We start from the raw sequence: 25,137 nt of genomic DNA, 5'->3' as shown, positions 1-25,137 counted from the left end.
TAAAGATATCCATAAAAAGTGTAGTTTAAAGTTTGCCACAAGCAATCTGGGAGGCACACCAAACATGTGGAAGAAGGTGCTCTGGTCAGATGAAACCAAAATCTAACTTTTTGGCAACAATGCAAAACGTATGTTTGGCGTAAAAGCAACACAGCTCATCACCCTGAACACACCATCCCCACTGTCAAACATGGTGGTGGCAGCATCATGGTTTGGGCCTGCTTTTCTTCAGCAGGGACAGGGAAGATGGTTAAAGTTGATGGGAAGATGGATGGAGCCAAATACAGGACCATTCTGGAAGAAAACCTGATGGAGTCTGCAAAAGACCTGAGACTAGACATATGCCGGTTTTCGGTAATTCGATATATTGCGGTATTGCATAGCCACGGTATTGTTATTGTGGCATTTTTAAAATACCGAGTTTCTCTGTCAAGTCTGCCTGACTTGTGAATTGATACATTTCAGTGAGCTGGATGACTCATTCACTCACTCAGCTAACACCTTTCAGCATTAAGTCTCCTAACTATAAACAAAAATGATTACATTTGTATCTTTTCCTTCCCTCTGCCAGGGAGAAAGGAAGTTTAACCTCTTAAAGACTGGATCTTTTTCTGACACTTGCTGCTTGCAAGTTAAAATCAGTTTTTTTTTGCTAGAAAAGTACTTAGAACCCCCAAACATTTTATATATTTTTTTAGCAGAGACCCTACAGAATAAAATGGCGATTGTTGTAATATTTTATGTCACACTGTATTTGCGCAGCAGTCTTTCAAACGCAATGATTAGACTTTAATGAATAAAAAAAAAAAAAAAAAAAAAACGTAACAGTAAAGTTATCCCAATTTATTTTTTTTTGTTACACAGAGAATCGTGAGAGAATCGTGATCTTTATTCCAAGCTAAAAAATCGTGATTCTCATTTTGGCCAGAATCGTGCAGCTCTAATAAATATATATATACACACACACACGCATAGCAGCCCACATTACATTATTATATAGCCATCAAGCAGTGTCTGGCCTACCTGGTGATGACTGGTCCTGGCGCTCTGATCCGATGGCCTGGTCTTTAAAGGGGCAAATCCTTGCGATCCAGAAGTGGTTAAACCTGCAGGAGGACCGGTGTTTTTATCTATTAATGACTTTACTATTGCTTTAGGCCTGGCTCACATGTATGCGGGTTGGCGGTTCACATGTATGCGGGTTGGCGGCCCACATTTGCACAGGCATAGCAGCCCATTGATTTGAACGGGCTGCTATGCCCTCATTTTCCGCAGAAAAAAGGTGCATGCAGCATTTTTTTTTAAATTCAGTGGCCTTGAAATCCATCCTGCTTTTGCACCATGCGACTAACCTGCAGTTCCTGCTCTGGCAAGCTTTCTGCATTTTTTGTATACGTGGGCACGGCATTTAAAAATAAACAGTTTGCGTGTGCAGCAACGGCAGGTAAGTCGCATGGTGCAAAAGAAGGATGGATTTCATGGCCACTGCATTTTTTTAAATTCTGCATGCACCTTTTTTCAGCTGAAAACGCAGGCATAGCAGCTCAAGCCCATTCACATCAATGGGCTGCTATGCCTGTGCAAATGTGGGCCCCCAACCCGCATACATGTGAACCACCAACCCGCATACATGTGAACCAGGCCTAAAGCAATAGTAAAGTCATTAATAGATAAAAACACCGGTCCTCCTGCAGGTTTAACCAATTAATGACTTTACTATTGCTTTAGGCCTGGTTCACATGTATGCGGGTTGGGGGCCCACATTTGCACAGGCATAGCAGCCCATTGATGTGAATGGGCTTGAGCTGTTATGCCTGCGTTTTCAGCTGAAAAAAGGTGCATGCAGAATTTAAAAAAAATGCAGTGGCCATGAAATCCATCCTTCTTTTGCACCATGCGACTTACCTGCTGTTGCTGCACACGCAAACTGTTTTTAAATGCCGTGCCCATGTATACAAAAAATGCAGAAAGCTTGCCAGAGCAGGAACTGCAGGTTAGTCGCATGGTGCAAAAGCAGGATGGATTTCAAGGCCACTGAATTTTAAAAAAATGCTGCACGCACCTTTTTTCTGCGGAAAATGAGGGCATAGCAGCCCATTCAAATCAATGGGCTGCTATGCCTGTGCAAATGTGGGCCGCCAACCCGCATACATGTGAACCGCCAACCCGCATACATGTGAACCGCCAACCCGCATACATGTGAACCACCAACCCGCATACATGTGAACCACCAACCCGCATACATGTGAACCACCAACCCGCATACATGTGAACCAGGCCTAAAGCAATAGTAAAGTAATTTATAAACAACACCTCCTTCAGGTTTAACCACTTCTTGACCACAAGGATTTGCCCTCTTAATGACCAGGCCATCGGATCGGAGCCGAGCGCCAGGACCAGTTATCACCAGTTAGGCCAGACACTGCTTGATGACCTATTTTAGGCCTGGTTCACAGAGTCTGTACTGACTGACTATGTAATAATGTGCATAAGTGAACCAAAGCCCCTAAATTCAGCAATGAAATTGAAGTGAGGTGGAAATTTAATAATTTAAATTTAATAATAGAATACCGTGATAATACCGTATACCGTGGCAAAACCTTAATCAATTAATCGCAGCATGAAAATCTGATACCGTCACAAGCCTACCTGAGACTGGGACGGAGATTTGTCTTCCAACAAGACAAGGATCCAAAACAAAGTAAAATCTACAATGGAATGGTTCACAACTAAACATACAGGTGTTAGAATGGCCAAGTCAAAGTCCAGACCTGAATCCAATAGAGAATCTGTGGAAAGAACTGAAAACTGCTGTTCACAAACGCGCTCCATCCAACCTCACTGAGCTCGAGCTGTTTTGCAAGGAGGAATGGGCAAAAATTTCAGTCTCTCGATGTGCAAAACTGATAGAGCCATACCCCAAGCAACTTACAGCTGTAATCGCAGCAAAAGGTGGCGCTACAAAGTATTAACTTAAGGGGGCTGAATTAATTTTGCACGCCCAATTTTCCAGTTTATTTGTTAAAAAAAAAAAAAAAAAGTTTGAAATATCCAATAAATTTCGTTCCACTTCATGATTGTGTCCCACTTGTTGTTGATTCTTCACAAAAAATTACAGTTTTCTATCTTTATGTTTGAAGCCTGCAATGTGGCAAAAGGTCAAAAAGTTCAAGGGGGCTGAATACTTTTGCAAAGCACTGTACATAAATCTATACCCACCATTTCAGGACCAATTACTGAAACATTTGTTCTCCCTTGTAAACTAACATTGCCATGAAAGGAGATGAAATTGTGTACAGAGTCACTTGTAATTCACTGAATTGATAATATACTCAGAAGAAACATTTTAAAGTAACAAATAACAAATGTAGACAGGAGACTACACTGGAATGTACAGATAAGAACTGCCACAATTCTTTAGAGATGCAATGTAATATGTACTATAGACAAAGTAACAGTGCACTACCACCCAGCAGTAAAAATAGGACATGACAAGGCCATGTGATACATTCACAATATTTTAAGTTTTAACTGTACATTTGCACGGTTTTGATATTCGACTTGAAGAATCCAAAGGAGGAAAAAAAAAAAAAAAAAATGTACAAAATTTCAGTATATGAAAATTTTCAGACCAGCTCCTTCATTTATTTCATCAATCAAGGGATGTGGGAAAAGTAGCCAATAGGGGCCACCTACTAAGCACATTTGGAACAGTTCCTGAAAGAAGCGGCTTCTTGTTGTTAAAGACAGTGTACCAACGTGAGACAGCTAAAACAGGTCATATACAAGATACCATGAAAGAGGCCATTGTAGTAGTGCTTGCCAACCCAGGAAGGACAAACTTCTATCAGAATCATATCATCCATCAGAATCATATCATCCTATTTCACCACTGAATTCAGACTTCAAACTCCTTGCTTGCGTCTTGGCCCCAAGACTGTCAAAAGGTGATTGGTAGATTGAGTCAGTAATCAAGACCAATCTGGGTTCATCCCAACTGACAAGATTTGGAGGTTGTTCCTTAAAGCGGAGTTCCACCCGTTTTTCCAACATTATAAAAATTGCTTTTATTCCCCAAATGATCACAGCATTGGCTAAATGTAATTGTTTTCCTATCTACTTAAAGGAAATAATGTTTTATAAATGACATTCTTCATAAACTAACCTTGATTTTTCCTCAGCAGGGGGCTCCCATCTTAATTGTGGGCGTGTGAAGCCCACATGTTACTACTTCCTACAATAGGTGCTGCTGGTTACCCAGCATGCACCTCCAAAGGAAGGTCCCACCCTGTTGTTATGGCAACACAGCTACTGCTGTGCTGGTCTCTGGTGAGAATTGAAATCACATGAATGTCTAATACATTGTTACTGTGGCTAACTTTGTTTATGTTAAACATACCTGTATCATATATATTATTACTATTATACAGGATTTATATCGTGCCAACAGTTTGCGCAGCACTTTACAATGTGAGGGAAGACAATACAGTTACAGTACAATTCAATACAGGAGGAATCAGAGGGCCCTGCTCGTTAGAGCTTACAATCTAGAAGATAGATATATATATATATATATATATATATATATATATATATATATATATATATATATATATATATATATATATATATATATAAGAGATCTATCTATCTATCTATCTATATATATATATTTTAATATTTTTATATATCCATTTATTTTTTACAGTATTGCTAATTTTCACTTCGCCCCGGTTCACACTGATGCGAGTGCCGGGTTTGCATGTAATATCGGAGCGCACTGCTCCGACATTACATGCGATCAGCTGTGCGGTGCGAGTTTATCCATACAGTTTGTATGGCTAAATTCGCATCGCACCCCCAGCAAACACGCACAGGAGGCATTTTTGCTGCCGCATCAGGATCGGATCGCACAGCGGTTCACACTTGTGCGATCCGCTCCTGTGCGAACTGCACGATCGCACTGCGATCAAACTGGGGGTGTCGTTAAGATTACATTGACACCCCCAGCGTATCGCATATGGCAGTGTGAACTGCCGGGGGTGCGTGTGCGATGCGGGAACAGGCTGCGAATTCGCAGCCTTCCCGCACTCGCATAAATGTGAACCGAGCCTTCACCTTTAATTCCACCGTGAATTTTAAATGTACCTTGGTGCCACGTGAGGGGGGGCGCACATAATCCTCTATCTCCCGCAAGCATTGCCGGGACAAGGCCATCCAGCGCCCAGGGCGAAGACACCAAACTGCACCCCCCCATAAAATTTCCCCTCCAAGCGCAAATTCTCCCCTCTTAAAATCCCCCCCTCCCAGCACAAATCTTCCCCTCCCCCAAATGTCCCCTCCTAGCATAAATCCTCCTCCCCTCCTAGCAGAAATACCCATCAATTATCCCTACTAGCACAAATCCTCTCCCCCAAACTCCCCCTCCCCCCAAAAAAATTCCCCTTCTTGCACAAATCCCCCCTCCTAGGACAAATCCTCTTCCCCCCATCCCAAACCCCCCGAATATCCCGTCTAGCACATCCCACCATATTCCCCCGTCTAGCACAAATCCTCCCCCCAATTTTCCCCTCTAGCATAAATTCCCCCCATCCCCATTTCTAACAGTGCCATAATTCCCCATCCTAGCACAAATCCCCCCATCACCTCTTCTAGCACAACCCCCCCCCCAAATCCCCTTCCTAGCACAAATCCTCCCCCCCCCTCCGTCCCCCCAGCACAAATCCTCTTCCCCTTATTCCTACAGCACAAATCCCCCCTCCTAGACAGAACCTCCCCCCCCCCCCCCCACAATCTCCACAGCACAAATCCCCCCTCCTGGTACAAATCCTCTTCCCTCCATCCCCACAGCAAAAATCCCCCCTCCTGGCACAAATTCTCCCCCCACAGCACAAATCCCTCCTCCTGGCACGAATCCTCCCCCCCCCCCCAGCACAAATCACCCCTCCTAGCACCCCCCTCCCCAATTTCCCTGCTAGAAAAAATGTTATCCTATCACCTCTCAAATTTCCCATCCCAGCACAAATACCCCCCCCCCTATATTGATCCAACCTAGAAGTAATCATCTTCTCCCCACCCCTCCTAGTACAAATACTCTCATTCCCCTCTCTCCCCCCTCCCTGGTGTCCCCAGTGCAGTTCTCCCTTCCCTCGGCTTGGCTGCAGCTTTCCTCCAGCAGACAGACCTCAGATACAGCGCGGCACATTGATTTGTGATTCTCCTCTTCTGAGGCTCCTTCCTTCTCATCTTCATATGTCAGAGCGGAGGAGGAGCCTAGGGGAAGCCGATTTCTAAAGCTTTGCACGGACAGCTGGCGGGAGAGATGCTGCTGCAGAAAGGGGAGGAAGATTGCGGCTCAGGGATGCCACTGGATGTCAGATCGGGACTTTACAGTATTTGTTACCCCCCTCTCCTTAAAGCAAACAATGTGTGTAGGGGGTGTAGGGGACACGTAATCAAACTCTGTATTGTCCCGATCTGACAACCAGTGGCATCCCTGAGCCGCGATCTTCTTCCCCTTCAGCACAGCAGCCGCATCTCTCCCGCCAGCTGTCCGTGCCAAAGGTTTAGCAATCAGCATCTCCTAGGCTCCTCTCCACTCTGACATATCAAGATGAGGAGGAGCCGAAAGAGGTGAAGTCCCGATCTGATGAGCGCTACAGTAACAGGAGTGTGAAGCTGGGAGGAAAGAGAGAGCACATCCCGCTCTCTTCTGTCAGCTAATAGTTGCAGAAACACTCCTGGTAGCGCCCCCTCCACCTCCCAAGCTACAGACGCCCAGGGCAGCCGACCTCTCGCCCACGAGAGAAAGATAAAGAGACAGAGTCAATTATTATGTTTAAAATTTTATTAAATTTTTTTTATTTACAAAAAATAAAAATATTTTATTTACATATACTGTATATGATCAAAAAATACAATAAAATAAGCATACAAGAATACATCTAAAGAGAGAACGAGAGAGCGAGAGAACGAGAGAGCGAGAGAACGAGAGAACGAGAGAGCGAGAGAACGAGAGAACGAGAGAACGAGAGAACGAGAGAACGAGAGAGCGAGAGAACGAGAGAGCGAGAGAGCGAGAGAGCGAGAGAGCGAGAGAGCGAGAGAGCGAGAGAGCGAGAGAGCGAGCGAGAGAGAGCGCGAGAGAGCGCGAGAGAGAGAGAGCGCGCTCTCTCTCGCGCGAGAGAGACAGAGCGCGAGAGAGAGACAGAGCGCGAGAGAGAGAGACAGAGCGCGAGAGAGAGACAGAGCGCGAGAGAGAGACAGAGCGCGAGAGAGAGACAGAGCGCGAGAGAGAGACAGAGCGCGAGAGAGAGACAGAGCGCGAGAGAGAGACAGAGCGCGAGAGAGACAGAGCGCGCGAGAGACAGAGCGCGCGAGAGACAGAGCGCGAGAGAGAGAGAGAGACAGAGCGCGAGAGAGAGAGAGAGACAGAGCGCGAGAGAGAGAGAGAGAGAGCGCGAGAGAGAGAGCGCGAGAGAGAGAGAGAGCGCGAGAGAGAGAGAGAGCGCGAGAGAGAGAGAGAGCGCGAGAGAGAGAGAGAGCGCGAGAGAGAGAGAGAGCGCGAGAGAGAGAGAGAGCGCGAGAGAGAGAGAGAGCGCGAGAGAGAGAGCGCGAGAGAGAGAGAGAGCGCGAGAGAGAGAGAGAGCGCGAGAGAGAGAGAGAGCGCGAGAGAGAGAGAGAGCGCGAGAGAGAGAGAGAGCGCGAGAGAGAGAGAGAGCGCGAGAGAGAGAGAGAGCGCGAGAGAGAGAGAGAGCGCGAGAGAGAGAGAGCGCGAGAGAGAGAGAGCGCGAGAGAGAGAGAGCGCGAGAGAGAGAGAGCGCGAGAGAGAGAGCGAGACAGAGCGCGCGAGAGAGAGAGAGCGCGCGAGAGAGAGCGCGAGAGAGAGAGAGAGCGCGAGAGAGAGAGAGAGCGCGAGAGAGAGAGAGAGCGCGAGAGAGAGAGAGAGCGCGAGAGAGAGAGAGAGCGCGAGAGAGAGAGAGAGCGCGAGAGAGAGAGAGCGCGAGAGAGAGAGAGCGCGAGAGAGAGAGAGAGAGCGCGAGACAGAGCGCGAGAGAGAGAGAGAGCGCGAGACAGAGCGCGAGAGAGAGAGAGAGAGAGCGAGACAGAGCGCGCGAGAGAGAGAGAGAGCGAGACAGAGCGCGCGAGAGAGAGAGAGCGCGAGACAGAGCGCGCGAGAGAGAGAGAGCGCGAGAGAGAGAGAGAGCGCGAGAGAGAGAGCGCGCGAGAGAGAGAGCGCGAGAGAGAGAGCGCGAGAGAGAGAGAGCGCGAGAGAGAGAGCGCGAGAGAGAGAGCGCGAGAGAGAGAGAGAGCGCGAGACAGAGCGAGAGAGAGAGAGCGCGAGACAGAGCGCGAGAGAGAGAGAGACAGAGCGCGAGAGAGAGAGAGAGAGCGAGACAGAGCGCGAGAGAGAGAGAGAGAGCGAGAGACAGAGCGAGACAGAGGGGGAGAGAGCGAGAGAGCGAGACAGAGGGGGAGAGAGCGAGAGAGAGAGACAGAGGGGGAGAGAGCGAGAGAGAGAGACAGAGGGGGAGAGAGCGAGAGAGAGAGACAGAGGGGGAGAGAGCGAGAGAGAGAGACAGAGGGGGAGAGAGAGAGAGAGAGAGAGAGAGAGAGACAGAGGGGGAGAGAGAGAGAGACAGAGGGGGAGAGAGAGAGAGACAGAGGGGGAGAGAGAGAGAGACAGAGGGGGAGAGAGAGAGAGAGACAGAGGGGGAGAGAGAGAGAGAGACAGAGGGGGAGAGAGAGAGAGAGACAGAGGGGGAGAGAGAGAGAGAGACAGAGGGGGAGAGAGAGAGAGACAGAGGGGGAGAGAGAGAGAGAGACAGAGGGGGAGAGAGCGAGAGACAGAGGGGGAGAGAGCGAGAGACAGAGGGGGAGAGAGCGAGAGACAGAGGGGGAGAGAGCGAGAGACAGAGGGGGAGAGAGCGAGACAGAGGGGGAGAGAGCGAGACAGAGGGGGAGAGAGCGAGACAGAGGGGGAGAGAGCGAGACAGAGGGGGAGAGAGCGAGACAGAGGGGGAGAGAGCGAGACAGAGGGGGAGAGAGCGAGACAGAGGGGGAGAGAGCGAGACAGAGGGGGAGAGAGACAGAGGGGGAGAGAGACAGAGGGGGAGAGAGACAGAGGGGGAGAGAGACAGAGGGGGAGAGAGACAGAGGGGGAGAGAGACAGAGGGGGAGAGAGAGAGCGAGAGAGACAGAGGGGGAGAGAGAGAGCGAGAGAGACAGAGGGGGAGAGAGAGAGCGAGAGAGAGAGAGCGCGAGACAGAGGGGGAGAGAGACAGAGGGGGAGAGAGAGAGCGAGAGAGACAGAGGGGGAGAGAGAGAGCGAGAGAGACAGAGGGGGAGAGAGAGAGCGAGAGAGACAGAGGGGGAGAGAGAGAGCGAGAGAGACAGAGGGGGAGAGAGAGAGCGAGAGAGACAGAGGGGGAGAGAGAGAGCGAGAGAGACAGAGGGGGAAAGAGAGAGACAGAGGGGGAAAGAGAGAGACAGAGGGGGAAAGAGAGAGACAGACAGAGAGAGATAGAGAGAGAGAGATAGAGAGACACACACAGAGGGGGGGGGAGAGAGAGAGACAAACAGACAGACAGAAAGACACAGGACCTCACCTTGCACACACTAATCGTGCCTGCCTGCCCCCTCCTCCTCCTCTCACAAAGCACGTCTGTGTGCTTTGTGAGAGGAGGAGGAGCACAACACCCATAACAGCACTAAGATGAATCTTAGCTTGTCTGATGTCCTCATGGATAGAAGTGCATCATTCCTTTTCTAAACATGCAGTACACTGTAGACTCTTCTACAGCCGCTGCTTCTTCTGTGTTATGGTAACACAATATTCGTCTTCCCTTCTCCAACATGGTGCTTAGCTCCGCCTACCAAACGCCATTTCCGGTTTTGAAAAAATGCAATGATTCCTTCCCACGGCTCCTGGGAATGATGACACACATCTCCCAGGAGCCCCTGCGGCGCCGGAAATGACATAGTTCGCCGCGGCGCCGAAGGAGGCAGAAAATTGCTTACCCCTAGCAACAGGGCAAGTGGAGCAAGAAAAAAAAAAAAAAGTCACCAATACTGTCATCATTTGGGGAATAAAAGCAATTTTTGTATTGTTGAAAAAACGGGTGGAACTCCACTTTAACCTGCAGGTACACTGGTAGATAATCCAGGAGGTAGGGCCATTCTGTCTTTGGATGCAGCCAAAGCATTGGATAGCGTTGAATGCCCTTATCTCTGGGAGATCCTGGCCAGGTTTGGATTGGGTGACAGTTTTATCAACTGATCCAAACGCAATATTCCCCATGCACACATTTAAGATAACCGGCTGTTCAATGATGCTGGGTGCAGCAATTACCATAGGTTGGAGACTGTGGATACCCAAAGTGAAGAAATGTCATCAGCACACCACGGATTCCTCAAAAGGGTTCAAAAACTTTATTCCGTGGTCACATAAAACTGCTGTATATTATGTGACCACGGAAAAAAGTTTTTAGACCCTTTTGAGGAATCCTTGGTGCGTTGATGACATTTCTTCACTTTGAGTTCTATCAACTGGGTACTTGTCCTCTATTCTGCACCCAGAGCTAGGCTCCGTATTAATAATTCCCTTTCTCCCACCTTCCCTCTCCGTAGGGGCACTCGTCAGGGGTGTTCATTATCCCCCTTGCCATTTCCAATGGTGGTGGAACCATTAGCCATTCTGGTCCGCAAGAACCCTTGACACTGTAGGCTTCTGTAGAGGTCCTTTAGAAGAGAAAAAAAAATCTCTATAAGCAGATAATACTCTTCTAAATCTGGGGGGCACTGCTGGTTCCTTACAAACCTTAATGGGGACAATTACTAAATTTGGTGAATTTTCTGGGTTTGCCATAAATTGGTCGAAGTCCATTCTCATGCCTGTTGACCCATTGATACTACCTCTCCCAGCAGGTGCCAGCCAAATTACCATTGCTACTTCCTTTAAATATTTAGGAGTCGTGGTATCCCCAGACCCCTTAAATTACCTCCAACTAAATCTCAACTGTGACGGTGTTCACCGTCACTGGAAGTAAAAAACAGATACTTAATGGTTTGAATTGCTTCAGATGGGACAGTAATGTTTGTCAGCAATATATTCATATAGAAATATGAAGATTTCCCACTTTACACTGGGAGATTAAGACTGTTATAGACCATTGCCATGAAGTCTTCCTTCTAGATAATGTCTATTCTGTGGGCTTGTCTGTGAGAGAGACACACGGACTGTCATTGACAGTCTTCCCTATTGTTTGTGTATTGAATTGGAATGTGTATTGTGTTAAAGTTTACCTGTCCCATTGTTACATGTTAATGACCTCACATTGTTCTGTCTGCCTTAAGATAAACTTATTAGGGGATGTATATGTTAATCGACTGCTAAGGGGGAGGGGGGATTGTCCCACAGTATATATGTTTGTGTACACTGTATGAGAGTGTAAAACTCTTTTCATTGGATTGTGAACCTCAGGGCCTGTTCTCAACAAGGTCCACCTGGGCGGTAACCTTGTGGGCGAAAACTGTATAAAAAGAGCAGCTTTACCATTAAAGTTTTGAGTTATGCTTCACCCTCAATCTAGAGTCCTGTCTCTCATTGGGGGAAATATGCTACAAGGGATTGCCATGTCCTTCATACTCCCTTGGATAATCACTAAGCTCTTGTAAGAGCTTGTTCCTGTTTCACTCTCTGGGGAAAGAGGGTCACCCACAGGAACCTGTAGCCTTGTCGTAGGTCCAGGGTGGGTAGGAGACGGCGAGACCCCAACCAAGCTGCGGCAGTTCGTGGGGTCTGACGTGGTTATGGTGTCTGGTGAGGTGCTTGGAGCCCTCGGGAAGCACTAGGAGCATCGGTCAACGGAGGTGCCCGGTCGGGGTGCCGGTTGATCCATTACATCAACCCTCTGCTGGACAGGCAACGGCTAAAATGTCAAAGCTGGTGCAAACTACCCCTCTCGGTGGTGGGGCACAATAACCGCATAAACATGGTCTGGGCCCCACAGCTTCCATATCTTTTCTCTAACTCTCCATTATGGATTTCTAATAAGTGGTTTAACCGTATTCACTCCCAATTTCAGGATGTCTGCAGTACAGTAAAAACGAAAGTTGAAAAGGATTAAATGAGGTGCATGGAAGCCAGCCAGCCCCCAGTCTGATGTACTCGCCCTCCAATCAGCCACCAACCAAGTAGACCTGTCTCATGATATAAATAAAAGAACAGGGGTTTAGTTGACATGCATTTGCAAACGCATGTGTAAGCTGCAGGGCCACTACACAGCACCCTGTTTTACCTGCAGTCCTAACACTTTTAATTTGAGTGTCTCCACAATGGGATCACATGGCTGCTAATGGATGGATAGGAGGCAGGTGGGAGGGAGCAGCCCAACCCTCCCCCAACCCACCCCCATCCATGACTGGTCTAGTATCTCAAAACGCTTAGCGATGTTATGGCTTCCATGCACCTCTTTTAATCCTTTTCAACTTTCGTTTTTTCTGATACAGGGATGGAGACGCTGGGCATTACCTGCTGGTGTCTCACCTAAAGTCCCACATAGCCTACATTGTTTCTGCAGTACAGTAAGGATGGGGGGGGGGGGGGTGCTGGCAGTCCCACACCCTAAAAATTAGATTTCTGGCCTCTCAGTTGGAGCAGTTTGCTAGATGGGGGCAGAGGGATAATATGGACCACATAGTTGAGTTGGTGTCTCCACCCATCTTCTCCAACCACATTCCTCCTTAAGAAAGTACAACAGGCAGCTAAGGAGGCGCTGTCTATTAACGGACTCAGAAATTTAGCCTGATTTGGAAGAACTTGATGGAAAATCCCAGCCTTGACCCATTAGTAATGGTAGACTTTATGATGTATTGATTAGCCCCCTTGTTGAGGGGATCAAGGTTGTTTTTACCCCAAGAGTTTTAGTGGTTTCTTCTTTTGTTTTGGGCTTGTGGTCATTTTATCCAGATAAGATAGGTCACCCTGTGTAAAATGTTGAACAACAAGCTCTGGTTAACCGGTTTGTGTATTTTTCACTTTCAAAAGTCTGTATACATGTTATAATTGGCATGACTCTTATCTGATTTTCCATATGCAATATGTGTTTTTTACTACTGAATATGCTTTGTTTTTTTTTTTTTTTTTTTTGTTTTTGTTTTTAAATCAAGAGACAGTACCAAATAAAAGCCTGATTTGTTCTTAAAAAATAAATAAAATATGCAAATTGTCAGTTTTGCTAAATTAAAGCGATTACAGCCATTTCTTCTAGTTTGCTAGACTAGGAATAGATTTGAACCTCAGGTCTTACTTCAACATTAACACAGACAGAAACAACTTTTGTTTTCTTCCAATTTTTAGTAGGGGAATGCTTAAACCACCACAACAAAGGTTATATCGTTATCCATTTCCCCGTGTTGTAAAAAGAGGGGGAACCAAGACCGACAGTGAAAGCTCTCCAATTGAGCCCCATATAGCAGTAAAACCTGACAGGGATTTTAAAAGGGAAGAGGTTTGGCTGATGTATGCCACACACATACACACAGGGAACTGCCAAGAAATCCAACTTACCAAAGAATAAGAATATCCCTGTATTATTTATGGGTAGATGAGAAGTTTCTGCTGAAAGAGGAAGTGCAGTAGTGTCATCAGTAATCAGACATTGTTCACTGGCATGTGATGGCTGTGACCAAATCCTAATGGGAAGGACAATACAGGCCTTCTTTGTGTAGGAAATAATTAATCAATGTAATCTGGTCACCTGGTCAGGTATCATTTGCAAATAAACTAAAATGATCAGATAAGCTTCCACATACACAACAATATATCAGGGAGTGGTCCCTCTTTCTGGGCAGATTATGTGCTCATTTACACCAAATATTTACTTTCTTTATAATGGGACTTTAAGGCAAACTATTTGCTGCAAATAGTAAAAAAAATAAAATAAAAAGAAATAAAAAATAAAATAAAAATTTATTTATGTATTTATACATCATAAAAACACCACAAATAGACAGAAAATTATATTATATAACAGTGTCAGTGCAACACATTACAGGAAAACCCAATTCACTACCTGGTGAGAACTATATTCATAAGTACTGTGTCTATTCCTCTAGCTTAGATCCATAGTCAGACTGATCTAATGCATTTCAATATCCATCTTCCTCAGGAGTGAGGGTATTCCATTACAATAGCCACTGATTAAAAAATAAATAAATTAAAATAAATCAGATGCCTCATCTCTAGTCTACCAAGATGTATGCCACTGCCAGAGAACTCCCCACAAGTACACAAGCAGGCCAAAACCACTTAACCCACTTGTTTACTAGGCACATATACCCCCCTTCCTGACCAGGCCAAATTTCAGCTTGCAGCGCTTTCACACTTTGAACGATGATTGAGCGGTAATGCAACACTGTACCCGTACCCATATGAATTTTTTATCTTTTTTTTCACACAAATGGAGCTTTCCTTTGGTGGTATGTAATCACTACTGGGTTTTTGATTTTTGACAAAACAAAAAAAAAAAAATTTTTCATATTGTTAAAAAATGTTGCAAACAGGTCATTTTTCTCCTTCACTGATGAGTTAGCACTGATAGGCTGCACTGATAAATTACACTATTGGATGAGGCAGTGATGGACACTGATTGGCAGCACTGGAGGGCACTAAGGGGACCGATTTCCCTTAAAGGCTTTCTCCTTCTTCATTCTGACAGCGTGAGGGAAAAATCAAAGCTGATAATCGGCTTCTGTTTACTTAAGTGATCAGCTGTTATTGGCTGACAGCCGATCGCTTGTAAAGGGCCCTCTGCGATTGGTCCTTTACCCCGATCAGTGATCAGCCGAGTCCCAAGTCGGACAGTGCAAGAACAGGAGGACATCCATGTACATCCTCCTGGCATTTTAAGCCCGCGCTGTAGCCATCTTTCAGCTATAGCGCGGGCGCCAAGTCGGTATCGTTCCCCACCTGTTTTGGAGTATCTGACTTCAAGCTCGTTCACAGTTCACACAAGTGAGTTGTGGAAACAAACAACACATGGCAATATGCTCTATGTGCACTGCCATTTATTGTGAATGATACCCCAACGTACTGTACAGTAGGAGTCCAATGAACTGCAGTGCAGCACAACATGTATACAGAGAGTGGATCACTGTCAGTCAGTGGCTCTCTGCTCTGCCCCTCCCACCACGCTCACTGGAGCACTGGACTGCGGAGGGGATGGGAGTGGCCAGCTCAGGCTCTCAGCGGCTCTCTGAGAGACTGGGCCAGTTCAGGCATTTAGTCAGATCCCAACCATATGGTCACAATCTTTACTGAGCCTGGAATGGCTCTGTGACGTCAGCCGCTGTTAGCTGAAAATGGGTCACAGGAGTGCAGAAAGAACTGTGATCCACAGGGGAAGTACAGCCAAATGAGCCTTAGCTGTACTTTGAGACATCTGCATGGCAACAATTTTTTATTTTCTTTAATACATAGATCCTCTAGTGTTTGCAGTCAAATTAGTTATCAAATTTGGCAGCATAAGTAGAACTACACTTTAAATACCCTAAGCCACCAGCTGATAACACACATGCAGTTCACAAGTTCTGACTTTACCTGCAGTAAGCTTGTGTTACCCAATTTACATTAGTACAGCTGAAAAGCAACTAGAGTTTTCAGGAGCTGGCCAGCAATGTCGGCCTGCATATTTTTCTCACAAGGATCCCTTCTAGCACACAACAAAATTCAATGCTAGCACATTACACTATGTATCGTTACATAATACATGCTCCATCTCCTTAGCCAGCTATTTCCATCAATGCCATCCTCGGGAGTACAGCTTATTAGCGCACTCATCCATGGCTCAACAGCAGATATGTGAAAAATACAGATTTTCAAAATAGGAATATTAGAGAATAAAAAGGAAGGCACAATGTATGCTGCAGTGCACGTTGCATGGTTTTACAACTGTACATGGTAAAATGTTGTGTATTCATGCAATATAATAGGCCCCTCAACACAAAAGACATGCATATACATTTTTTTTTCACCTTTACCAAAAAGCGGTCTATGCTGGTAAGAAGCGCCTGTATAGACAAAAGCAAGTTATGTAGCTTTGACCAAAGTTGAATAATGTTTTTGCTATAGGTGTAAGCAATTTATGTAACTTCTAAAGCCTGGCTGAAAATACTCCCAGAGATGTGATCATCCCATGCCTTGTTGCTAGGGCGTTGCCAAGAAACTCCCAGCGCCAAGGCCCCTTTCACACTAGTGGACCATTCAGATGCGCCTGTCAGTTTTGCAGGCGATCAGAACGGATGCCCCATGCATCTCTATGGGGCATTGGATGTCAGCAGAGACATGTCCGCTGACATCCGATCCGATTCGGTCCGTCAAATCTAGACGGATGGAAATCCTATTTTCTATCCGTCCAGCGGATCGGATCAGATGAGAATGGACAGGCGGTCCAATAACCCCATAGAGAACAGCGGTGACCCGACAGCTCCGTCTGCTCAGCGGGGGATCGGCGGATTGATCCCCCGCTGAGAAAAACCGAGTCCACCGACAGACTCCCATGTGTGAAAGGGGCCTTACTGTTCACCTCCACCATCACAGGAGTGGGCTCTAAAGCAATGTATTCAGAGCCACTGTGTCAGGAGAGAGAGAGTGCACATGAGTGGGTTTGAATCAGAGAAAGAGCTCGCCCCGGTTATGGCGGGGGTGAACAGTAACTACTGAGAGTGAGTGTCTTAGCAACAAGAATAGGATGGGATGATGCCATCTCAGTATTTAAAAGAGAAGTATGATTTTTTGAAAAAAAAAAAATATATATTATATATATATATTATATATATATATATATATATATATATATATATATATATATATATATATATATATATATATATATATATATATATATATACACACACACACACACACACATCTGGGTGGATGCAACATTGAGTTCTACAGTGAGAACTGAGCAAGCAAACACTGCTGATCACTCAGTTCTCCCCTCCGCTCTGAGCAGAGTGGTGACTGTCAGTCAGATGCTCTCTGCTCTCCCCTCCAGCACTCACTGGAGCACCAGGTTGTGGAGAGGCTGGCTAAAGCCTAGTACACACACGCAACGAATTTCCACCGACCGGTCGTCCATCTTTTGTCCAGAGTGGCGTTTTGTTGGTTGGAATGTGCCTAGACCGCACACAAATTTTCCCGCACGACAAAATTCTACTTCAGAAGTGATGTCATGTGTTGGTTTGCTTTCTTTGTGTTCTTTCTTCTCTGAGCATGCCCAGTCTTGCTCATAAGATTTTTCCCTGTCGAAATCTGTACTGACTGCACGAAAGTCGGACGTGTTTTGACGGAGGACAAAAATTTTATAGCCTGCACACCAGATTTTTTTGGCCGAAAAGTCGGAGTCGGTTGTCGGAAGCATTATATACTAACAAGCAGAAAATCGGCAGATTGGTCGGACGAAAATTCCCAGCCGAATTTCGACCCGTGTGTACGGGCCTTTAGGCTCTCAGTGGCTCTGGGACATCAGCCAACAGAGGACTTTAGCTCGCTGTCAGCTGAAAACAGGTCACAGGAGTGCAGTGCTTCTGTGATTCCCAGGAGCAGGAGTATAGCCAAAATAGCTTTTGGTTTTAGTTCTTTAAAGTGGAGTTCCACCCTATTTTTATACTTACCTCCATCTTCTCGCTCCGGGTCACCTGAAAAAGAAATGGATAATCGCATATTTTTTTTTTTTTTTACTTACCTCGTAGCGAAGAAAAAATACTTACCTTACTTCCTTCTTCCTCCTTCCTCGGCCGCGGCCCGTCGTCACTTCCTGGCTCTCCAATGATTCCTGGGAGCTGAACGTCATAGCTCCCAGGAATCATTGCGCCTGCACCGGCCCCGATGTCAGTTCCGGGTCGCGCGCGTCATCCCCTTCTAAACAGCTTCTGGGCATGCCCAGAAGCTGTAGAGGGATGACGCGCGCGACCCGGAAGTGATGTTGGGGCCGGCGCAGAGCATCGTGGGACCAAAGAAGGTGGAAGAAGACGCCGCAGGGGATCTCGCTGGCTTCAAGCTGCCCACATCTGAGATGGCAGCGCTGGACAAGACGTTTGCAAGGTAAGTATTTGTCCTAACAGGTAAGTGCAACCCGGGACAGATCAGAGGCTAGCCATTGTGGAATGTACTAGCCCTGACTGTCCCGGGGGTATTAAAAAAAAAAAAAAAAAATCCAGGGTGGAACTCCGCTTTAAGTCAGGCATCAGGGTGGGGGGTACATAAATGTTCTACACCTACAGCAAGGGTATTATTTAACTTTGATCAAAGCTGCACAGTTTGTTTTATCTACAAACGCCCCTTATCTTAATAGGCGTTTTTTTTGGTAAAGGTGAACTATGCCATTTAAGCTGGCCATATATAGAGGATTGAAATTTAGCCAATTTCTTGATCCCTTTACGGCTATTCCCATTCGTGAGATTGATTAACAAACTGACTTGTTGAAACTTTTCTCTGATCGGCACAGATGGTAATTGACTGCAGCACTGATCAGTGTATTTTGATGGTGAAGGAGTCTCCACTGTCCTAATACAATAGCACAGCAAGGAGGATTCCTCCATCCACCTCACTTCTGTGGATTGGGGAACCTGTTCATTGATTTTAGTTTTTTTTGGATCAGCCCTGTGCCTGATTAAAAACAACTGACCCATGTATGGCCAGCTTTAGGCTTGGTTCACATCTATGCAGTTTGTGACTGATGTGTTCTACAGGACAGTTTGCATTGCGTAGTGTTTTTATACGTGCATTTTTTTTTTCTGTATAGCTGGTTGTTTAGGAGCGGGTCGAGAAGCCGGCTGATGTGTCCTTAGCAAGCGATCAGTCATCAGCTGTCAGAGCTTCCCTGCTGACAGCTGAATGTAAAAAACAAAACAAATTGCCAGCAATAAAAATCAGCATTCAGATCCGTGCACCTACTCCTGCCCGCATGTCAAAGTTTGACCTGCATTTATTATCAAGCAACTCCACATATCTGCACAGTGGATGGGCTAAATCACGCACATGAATGAGCCCCTAATCTGTACAGATCCCCAGCCCGCCTATCCTTGCAGACCCATCACTCATAGGACTCAATAGATCATATGGGGGGGGGGGGGGCGCTTCTATTTCACAGAACACAAGTGGGGCTTATTCACTTCTCACAAACTGACTTGTTGGAAAAATTTTCTCCGATCGGCACAGCAGGTAATCGACTGCAGTGCTGATCAGTGTATATTAATGGTGAAGGAGTCTCCACTGTCATAATGCAGGCGGCTGCATCCCTAAAGAGGAGGCACCTATAAAAATAAAAAAAATAAAGACAGCAGCTACAAAGAGTGTAGCTGCTGACTTTAATCACTTAAAGAGGAAGTAAACCTGTTTAAAAAATGTTGAAAAAAAAAAAAAAAACCTGTAAAGACAAAGGCATTACATCACTCCTGCGCATGCGCGCGGGAACCACCGTTCACGGCACTGGGATCTGAAGGAACGGCACGGGTGGCCGTTCCTTCAGAGCGCATGCGCCGATGATGTCATCGGCTGCATGCACGGTAAATATCTCCTAAACGGTGCAAGTTTAGCATGTCATTTTTTTTGGGGTGGGAGCGGGTACCTAGTTTTGACAGGTATCCGCTCGGAGCGCCGCGGCACCCTGAACAGAAGTTCTCCTCTCCCCCTCCCTCCCTGCAATCTTCTGGGACACGTCAGAGATCCCAGAAGATTGCCGGCCAATCAAGACGCGCAGCGCGACTCGCGCCATGCGCAGTGGGTACCCGGCTGTGAAGCCGCAACTGTCACAGCCGGGTGCCCACAGCAGTGATGCCGGCACCGAGGGAGAAGATCGATGCTTCGGGCGGCCGCATCGCTGGACCGTTGGACAGGTGAGTGAATGGCTGGAACTCCGCTTTAAGCCCCGGAGGATTTGGCTGCTCAAAGACCAGGCCCTATTTTGCGATTTGGCACTGCGTGACTGTAACGGACAATTGAGCGGTCGTGCAACGCTGTACCCAAATAAAATTGTCCTTTTTTTCACACAACAGAGATTTCTTTTGGTGATATTTGATCACCTGTGCGATTTTTACTTTTTGCGCTATAAACAAAAAAAAAAATGCGACAATTTTGAAAAAATAATATTTTTCAAATTTTTTTTTATATGAAATTCTCAAAAAAAAAAAAAAAAAAAAAATTAAAAAAAAAAAATCAAAATGTTTTAACATTTTAGGCCAATTTGTTTTATGCTACATATTTTTAGTAAAATCGCAATAAGCGTATTTTGGTTTGCGCAAAAGTTATTGCGTTTACTAACTACGGGATAGATTTAGGTCATTTTTATTGTTTTTTTAACTAGTAATGGCGGCAATTTGCAATTTTTTTTTGCGGGACTGTGACATTTGGTGGACAGATCAGACCCCTGGCTGACATTTATGACACTTTTGGGGGTACCAGTGACATTGCTACAGTAATCAGTGCTATAAATATGCACTGTTACTGTAAAAATGACACTGGCAGGGAAGGGGTTAACTTTAGTGGTGATCAGTGGGTTAAATGTATCCCTAGGGGCGTGATTCTAAGGCCCCTTTCACACATACGGTCCGTTCAGTTCATCAGTTCAGTCACGTCAAAATGTATCAGCTGTCATCCGTTTTTCATCAGTTGTCATCCGTTTTTCATCAGTTGTTATCCGTTTTTCATCTAGTTGTGCGGCGGTCGGCAAGTGGTTAAAAAAAAACAGCTACTCACCTGTCCCATGGTCCAGCGGTGAGCTCACCCCAGCCGTCGTTATCCTCTGTCCTCCCTCGGAACTAGACTTTCACTCGGTCACGGTGAAATAGTCCATTTTAGTATAGAAGGGGAGTTTACTGCTAGAATAAGTGTGGAATTGAAGACTTGCTTGGGTGAAAAGCCCCAAACACACGTACCGATCGTCGGCCGAACGATCGGCCGTCTTTTGTCCAGGGCTGTCCTGTCCGCTGAAAAGTGCAAAAGACTACACACAAATTTTGTCGGCCAACAACAGCCGACTGCAGAAGTGATGTCATGTGATGGTTAACTTTCCTTGTCTTTTTTCTTCTCTGAGCATGCCCAGTCTTGCAAATCTGCTGATTGTCGGCCGAATTCTGTACTGACTGGCGAACAATCGGCCGTTCTGGTGTCGGCGTACAAAAGTTTTAATGCCTGCACACCAGATTCTGTTCGGCTGAAAATGCGCTGTCGGCTGTTGGAAGCATCATACTAACAAGCCGACAATCGGCCGAATATTTGCGGCCGACAATCGGTACGTGTGTACGGGGCTTAAAGTGGAGTTCCGGGCACAAAAACGATATTTTTTTTTTGTGCCCCTCCGCTAGTTCAACATTACCTGAATAGGAATTGGATAGTTATTTTTTTTTTGTTTACTTTCCTTTTAATTGAAGATCGTAAATACTCACCTCAGAGTACTTCCTCCCTCGGCGCCGCGGCTCACCCCGTCACTTCCTGTCTCGCTATGATTCCTGGGAGCTGAACGTCATCGCTCCCAGGAATCAATGCGACGGCACCGGCCCTGCTCGTCACTTCCGGGCGACGCCGCATTCCCCTGCTAAACAGCTTCTGGGCATGCCCAGAAGCTGTTTAGGAATGCGGCGCCGCACCGGAAGTGACAAGAGGGGCCGATGCAGGCGCATTCTGGGAGAAGAAGACGCGGAAGAAGACACAGAAGAGGACCGCGCCGGCTTCAGCTGCCCACAAGAGAGATGGAAACGCTGTGGAAGAAATTTTATAAGTAAGTATTTCTTCTAAAAGGTAAGTGCGAACCGGGACAGATCAGAGGCTAGCCATTGTGGAATGTGCTAGCCCTGACTGTCCCGGGGGTATGCTTATTGAAAATTTACTTCTGTGCCCGGAACTCCGCTTTAAGAAGATATCCACTGCTGCCTTCATGTTCTGTCAGATTAGGAAACCTATTGAAACGCATAGCGGCCATGTTGGAATGCATAACGCTTGCGCAGTAAGCAATTTTGTTTTTAACGTCACTTCCCTTGCATTTTCTGATGGGTAGTGGTATTCTGATAGAAAGCCGACAATAAAAAAAAAAAAAAAAAAAAACACCAGCAAAAAATAAAAATAAATAAATCAGCATTGAAATCTGTGCACCCACTCCTGCCCGCTGACCTACATTCATGACCAGGTAACTCCACACATCTGCACAGTGGAGGGGCTAAATCTCACATGTGAATGAGCCCCTAACCTGTACAGACCCCAGTGCCTACAGACCCATCACTCATAGGGCTCAATAGATCACATGGGGGGAGGGGGGGGCTTCTATTTCACAGAACACAAGTGGGGCTTATTCCCTAATGCCTTGCTCAGCATTATACCTATCCATCTATGCTTCTCCCTATTCCCAGCACAAGGTACAGTACTGACCCCCCCTCCCTCAGGATGCAGCATCTCTCGGTGTGTATAGGTAACAGGTCATGTGACACATGTGTAGTAGGAGGTGGTTATCACCCCTCCCCCCATTTATCATTCATCCTATAGTCCGGTGATATCACCTGAATGCGGCGCTCTCCTTGGTCCCTGTGCCGGCTGTACAGTTGGAGTTTCCTCTCTTGCTGAATATCTTATGGAGGAGGGCCATGGTGACACCTCATGTATCACGGCTTCATATACACCGGGAGAGGAGCCCGAGACATCCCTCTCCGCCTGCTCCCCGCCATGGTGCTGCGCTTTATCTCCTGCATGGAGCCACACTCATGTGACTGAGAGGGCGGGGCTCAGTCCTGGGGTCCCCTCCCTCCCTCCCCCGAAATCCAGGAGTGGTGACGTCACCGGGGAATCTCCTGGCTGTCGGGTTCAGGGAGGATTCCTGGCACGGTGGTGACGTGTCTAGGATGAGCTATGAGGGCTTCACTGTACTGCTCTGGGGTGGGCAGACTAACGGGGAGATTGTAAGAATATAATACACGTTTATACTCCCAGACGTGTGCCTGAAAAGGCATTGGATGAACTTTCATGGTGGCCATATACGCTTCTATTAATTTTAAATCCGATTGATGTGCGACTGGGTGAAAAATAGGGATAGACCAATATGGCTTTTTGCGGGCCGATACCGATATCAATATTTTGGTCACAACGTATCGGTATCGGCCGATATTTTGTACATTTAACATTTTGAAAATTAAAGACAATTTTTGACACAAATCTGGTACTGAACATGTTAATTTTTGTTTAATGCTTAATGGCTGGCTTGCTGGCACCCTGTGGTGGATGTCTGGCTGGCACCCTGTGGTGGATGTCTGGCTGGCACCCTGTGGTGGATAGCTGGCTGGCACCCTGTGGTGGATGGCTGGCTGGCACCCTGTGGTGGGTGGCTGGCTGGCACCCTGTGGTGGGTGGCTGGCTGGCACCCTGTGGTGGATAGCTGGCTGGCACCCTGTGGTGGGTGGCTGGCTGGCAGGCACCCTGTGGTGGATGGCTGGCTGGCTGGCACCCTGTGGTGGATGGCTGGCTGGCACCCTGTGGTGGGTGGCTGGCACCCTGCGGTGGGTGGCTGGCTGGCGCCCTGTGGTGGTTGGCTGGCTGGCCCCCTGTGTTGGATGGCTGGCTGGCACCCTGTGGTGGATAGCTGGCTGGCACCCTGTGGTGGATGTCTGGCTGGCACCCTGTGGTGGATAGCTGGCTGGCACCCTGTGGTGGATGTCTGGCTGGCACCCTGTGGTGGATAGCTGGCTGGCACCCTGTGGTGGATGTCTGGCTGGCACCCTGTGGTGGATGTCTGGCTGGCACCCTGTGGTGGATGTCTGGCTGGCACCCTGTGGTGGATAGCTGGCTGGCACCCTGTGGTGGATGTCTGGCTGGCACCCTGTGGTGGATGTCTGGCTGGCACCCTGTGGTGGATAGCTGGCTGGCACCCTGTGGTGGATAGCTGGCTGGCACCCTGTGGTGCATAGCTGGCTGGCACCCTGTGGTGGATGTCTGGCTGGCACCCTGTGGTGGATGGCTGGCTGGCACCCTGTGGTGGATAGCTGGCTGGCACCCTGTGGTGGATAGCTGGCTGGCACCCTGTGGTGGATGTCTGGCTGGCACCCTGTGGTGGATGTCTGGCTGGCACCCTGTGGTGGATAGCTGGCTGGCACCCTGTGGTGGATGGCTGGCACCCTGTGGTGGGTGGCTGGCTGGCACCCTGTGGTGGATAGCTGGCTGGCACCCTGTGGTGGGTGGCTGGCTGGCAGGCACCCTGTGGTGGGTGGCTGGCTGGCAGGCACCCTGTGGTGGATGGCTGGCTGGCTGGCACCCTGTGGTGGATGGCTGGCTGGCACCCTGCGGTGGGTGGCTGGCTGGCGCCCTGCGGTGGATGGCTGGCTGGCGCCCTGTGGTGGATGGCTGGCTGGCCCCCTGTGTTGGATGGCTGGCTGGCACCCTGTGGTGGATGGCTGGCTGTCTGGAACCCTGCGGTGGGTGGCTGGCTGGCACCTTGTGTTGGATGGCTGGCTGCCTGGCACCCTGTGGTGGATAGCTGGCTGTCTGGAACCCTGCGGTGGGTGGCTGGCTGGCACCCTGTGGTAGGTGGGTGGCTGGCTGGTACAGTGCCTGTGGCTGGCTGGTACCGGGCCTGTGGGTGGCTGGCTGTCTGGCACCCTGTGGTGGGTGGCTGGCACAGGGGCTGTGGGTGGGTGGCTGGCTGGTACAGGGCCTGTGGATGGCTGGCTGGTACAGTGGCTGGCTGGTACAGGGCCTGTGGGTGGCTGGCTCGCTGGTACTGTGGCTGGCTGGTACAGGGCCTGTGGGTGGCTGGCTCGCTGGTACAGTGCCTGTGGCTGGCTGGTACAGGGCCTGTGCGTGGCTGGCTGGTACAGGGCCTGTGGGTGGCTGGCTGGCTTGCTGGTACAGGGCCTGTGGATGTGGGTGGCACCGGGCTGCTGTGGGTGGGTGTATGGCTGTGATACACTCCCGCGAGACTAGTCCCGACTCCAGATGAGGCTGTCCAAGGCGAGGGAGGCGGCCTAAGAAGGCAGAATGACGTCACAATAATATCGGCCAGTTCCGGGGCCGATACCGATATATCGGGGAAAGTGCATATCGGCCCCCAATATATCAGCCTTGCCTATAATCAGTCTATCCCTAGTCAAAATGAT

The 25,137-nt window shown here is 47.8% G+C and overlaps 1 protein-coding gene across 1 annotated transcript in view; it reads right to left on the bottom strand.

Moving 5' to 3' along the window:
- The window catches only part of FNIP2 (folliculin interacting protein 2), a 150,389-nt gene extending 127,633 nt beyond the window's left edge, over positions 1 to 22,756 (bottom strand). Inside the window, exon 1 of the mRNA XM_082269043.1 lies at positions 22,555 to 22,756. Within this exon, the coding sequence (XP_082125169.1) occupies positions 22,555 to 22,640 (86 nt within the window). The 5' untranslated portion in view covers positions 22,641 to 22,756. The remainder of the gene's footprint in view (positions 1 to 22,554) is intronic.
- Positions 22,757 to 25,137: the final 2,381 nt, after the last annotated feature.

This window comes from Pelophylax lessonae, assembly GCF_965119305.1.
Source record: "Pelophylax lessonae genome assembly, chromosome: 1".
Lineage (NCBI taxonomy): Eukaryota > Metazoa > Chordata > Amphibia > Anura > Ranidae > Pelophylax > Pelophylax lessonae.
The sequence above is the reverse complement of the archived record's forward strand: the minus strand, read 5'-3'. Positions and strand labels throughout refer to the sequence as shown.